The 3,899-nt window shown below is 33.0% G+C and overlaps 1 protein-coding gene across 1 annotated transcript; it reads right to left on the bottom strand.

Moving 5' to 3' along the window:
* Window positions 1-221: 221 nt before the first annotated feature.
* Window positions 222-1,554, bottom strand: LOC107911709 (homeobox-leucine zipper protein ATHB-12). The gene is made up of 2 exons (XM_016839600.2): window positions 1,001-1,554; window positions 222-921 (listed from the first exon to the last, which is right to left on the bottom strand). The coding sequence occupies exons 1-2, from the start codon at window positions 1,355-1,357 to the stop codon at window positions 571-573; spliced, it is 708 nt and encodes a 235-aa protein (XP_016695089.2). The 5' UTR covers window positions 1,358-1,554; the 3' UTR covers window positions 222-570.
* Window positions 1,555-3,899: the final 2,345 nt, after the last annotated feature.

The following is a 3,899-nucleotide window of genomic DNA, read 5'->3' as shown; positions in this document are numbered from 1 at the left end:
GATGATTATTTTATCATTTCTTCTCCAATTTCCAATTTCTTAAGTTAACTTAGAAACATGTCGGCAGAAATTCAAATCCAAGCCTGTCGTGATTGTATAAATTAATTGGACTAAAACCGAGTGCTCGTTAAAAATGATTCTTTTCTCTCCTGTCGTATATGTTAACAGATCTGATTGTATATAGGTTGTGTTTTAGGAGCCCTTGTGGTAATGACTACTAATATTGAAGTGTAAATTTATACGAACCTCATATCCAACATTATACATTGATATATTACCACAATAAAAGGGGAAAAAAAAATAAGAGACCTAAAAATTTAAATTGAGAAACCTGTGTCAACCAGTTGCCATCGCCTTGCACTCTTTGCTTCTACATGTTCTAGCAAATTCATGGAGAAATTAGTCCAAGACCCACACTTATACCACTTGTCAACAATTTATCAGTGGTTACTTTCCATGTCTTCCAGGTCTCAGCTTTATCTTGATTGATGTTTCACGTAAGCTGTAAGGTAGCCCCATGTTCAGAGTTTCCTGGCAGACGTTGAAAATATTGTTGAAGGGAAGGAGGTGTCAAGTCCAAAAGTTTAACCACTGAGAATTGGTATATGAATGATCGAACATGTCAGCCGAATGAAGCCCATAAAATTTGTCAGGTGAAGCTGGGGAGTCGTTCCTATACTCATCCATTATTAGAAATTCTTCTCCGCCCTGCCCTGTTTGCTTTACATCATCTCTCTCGTTTTCAGTTTGTAACCCGAGGCATTCCTTGTGTTGGAAACTTGGCTGCCCTTCAGCTTCAGTCTCGCACTTGATCTCTCCATAGTCTGAACCACCACCACCACCACCACCATCCGTGCTGCTTCCATCAAGACCCTTGCGGCCCTTACGATGCTCCTCCAGCAGTTGGCTCAACTTCTGAATCTGCCATTTAAAACAACAGTTATTATCATTCTCTTTATATAAACTGACAGTGAAAGTGAAGATCTTGGACGTGGGGTACCTGTAAAATCAAGGACTGTTTCTTTTTCTTCAAGGACTCGAATCTTGACTCCAAGTTGTCATAATTAGCTTTGAGTGTATTGTAGTCTTGTTCTATTTGTTTGGACTTCCATCTGGCTCTTTTGTTTTGGAACCATATAGCTACTTGGCGAGGCTGAAGGCCTAGCTTCCTCGCCAGTTGCATCTTCTTTCTCGGTTCGAGCTTCGTCTCCGATTCGAATATCGACTCGAGTAACCTGATTTGCTCATCACTAAACCTCCTCTTCTTCTTCAGCTTATTATTCTTCTTATTCCTTGGAATTTGAGGTGCCTGTTCTGCTATTGCTTCATCTACTGCTGGATGATACTCTGTCTCCATTATTGGAGTTTTTTTTTTAGGTTTTAATTATTACAGAGGGAGTTTGAATAACAACAACCCTTTGTTTTTTTATCCATCTAATTTGATGGTAAATTAATGTGTTTGGGATTAGAAATATAACAAAGAAGGGTGGCTGGAGATATAGAGTGGGCTAATGATTTAAAATTACTTGAATTATATGGTTGCTTTCAAGTGACAATCCACATGTTGTGTGATTGCTGGAATTTATAAATGGAAATGAATCTTCTCTTGCTTGTCCCCCTATGCAAATTAAAATCACTCAATCATTCTTTTCTTGTAAAATATCTACCCTATGTCATAGGAGCAAAAACAATTATCATGGATTGCTATTTAGTAAATAAAAATATTTTCTACCTGAATTTTAGAACTTTTTTTAATTATTTCATACAACGAAATAAATAAATAAGCATTTTGATGTTTATCTCCATCATCAAACATGTTTCATGTAGAACAGTGGAGGAGCCGGTGCCCTCTCCCTAAAATTGAATAGTTTTTTTTTAATTTATAAAATTTTAAATTTATAATGATAAAATTATACTTTGACGTCTTAAAAAAATAAAAAATAAATTTATTTTTTTAAAGTTATAAAGATATATGTTATTAAAATAATAAACATACATTTTTACTATTGTAAAAATATACAAATTAATTTTATTTTTTTTTCTTCCTCTCCCATAATGCAATTAACCTAGGTGGAAGATGAGATTTGGATTCAACTGCTCCATGGGGTGAAAGCAACGTTACCAATAAAGAGTGATATCTTTGTTGACTTTGTTGGTCCAAAGATCACTTTTGTATCTAGTGAACTCTGGGGAATTCCAAATTATTCAAAAAATTTGACCTTTTCTCTGTTTTCTTTCTATTTGTATTGTATGGTAGGGTGCTTTAATTTTTATTTTCCTTTTCACAGTGAAAACTCCAGTTCTGGAACATGAAGAAAGGTGTAGTGAGATTAAATTAAATGTATACTTTGAAAGAAAACTTCATGGTTATCCATCCATCTATCTATATTATATGTCAAACATCAATTTAGTTAAAAACGATTTTTTTTTACAAAGTAATAAAAATTATTATGAGTGCATCTTTATCTTTTTATAAATTAATTTAAACATATGATAAATCTATTACGATAGGATTTTTAAGATATTATAATTTGTTAGAGTTATAGCAGGAGTTACTTATAATTGCTTAAGAATTAAACTTGTTATATTTGTTGTTGTCATATTGGTTCTAACATTGAAACCTTAAAGCAGCATTTGAAAAAGAGAAACAAGTATAGCAGGAAAAGACATGTTTCTGGCTCAAGTTCAGAATTGTAAAAAACAAGTCTTGTAGCTTCGCTTTTGGCGGGGTCAGGTAAGAAGTGGGGAAGTTAGAAAAAGAAAGATGATTTTGAATTCTCGGTAAAAATAAAATAAAAACTGAGAAGAATTTGGTGGAAAAAGTAAAATAAAATATTATTGGTGAAAATGTTTGAGGACTAAATTGATACAATTTATAAATATAGAAAGTTAAATTTATTAAATTATTTAAAATTAGAATCAAATTAATAGTATGCATAAATATCAATAATTAAATATATTATTATACCAATTAAAAAAAAACTACGTCATCATTCCCATTAATAATTTAATGAAAAGTAGCCAAATCAAAATTAGATGAGAAAGCTAGTAACTAAATTGAAACTTTCATAATTGGGTGACAAACAAAAATAATAACTAATTACAGAGTTAACCCTATAATTAATTTAACCAAACCGAATTCGATACTTATGGATCTTGCTATAGTAATTGCTCCACCCATAAAAAAACATTGAGGCGCATGCAACCAACGAGGGTAGTTATATATATTTGTCCAAGCATAGAAGGTTCATAAATATTATATATTTCGTTAACAATAATTTATATATTTGTCCACTTTTGGATTTCTTGCATTCTCTAATATTTTCTAACCTATGTACTTAAAAACACCTTTATTTCTATTAGCAAAAAAAAAACCCTTTATTTCGCCATAATATGAAGTTGAAGGAACAACTTACATGCACTGCACATCACTTCAGCTAGTGTCCTTGAAGATATCAATATTATTCCAAGAAAGAATGACTATGTATTATAAATTTCTGGTACAAGGGCTCGCATGTATAAGCTCGCCTAACACAGCTTACACTTTTGGTGACTTCGCAGTTTTGATGAGCTCGCACTGCTAGTGAACTCGCAGTTTTGGTGAGCTCACACATTTGATGAGCTCGCAATCGCGCGATCTGGGTTTGCCAAGGATGGATGGTCACTTCGTAACACTGCTCCTTGGCCTCCATGTTGCGAACTCTAATATCATAACACTGCTTTTCAAACTTTATCTTCCCAAGAGGTTTTGTTAGAATGTCTGCTAATTGATCTTGCGAACTGTAGTGAACAAAACTTACTTCCTTAACTTGCTCAACTTCTCTCACAAAATGATACTTGATTTTGAAGCATTTTGTTCTTCCATGGAACACTAGATTTTTTGTGATTGCGACAACAAA

This window comes from Gossypium hirsutum, chromosome D08, assembly GCF_007990345.1.
Source record: "Gossypium hirsutum isolate 1008001.06 chromosome D08, Gossypium_hirsutum_v2.1, whole genome shotgun sequence".
Classification (NCBI taxonomy): domain Eukaryota; kingdom Viridiplantae; phylum Streptophyta; class Magnoliopsida; order Malvales; family Malvaceae; genus Gossypium; species Gossypium hirsutum.
This window is presented reverse-complemented; position numbering and strand designations above follow the sequence as displayed.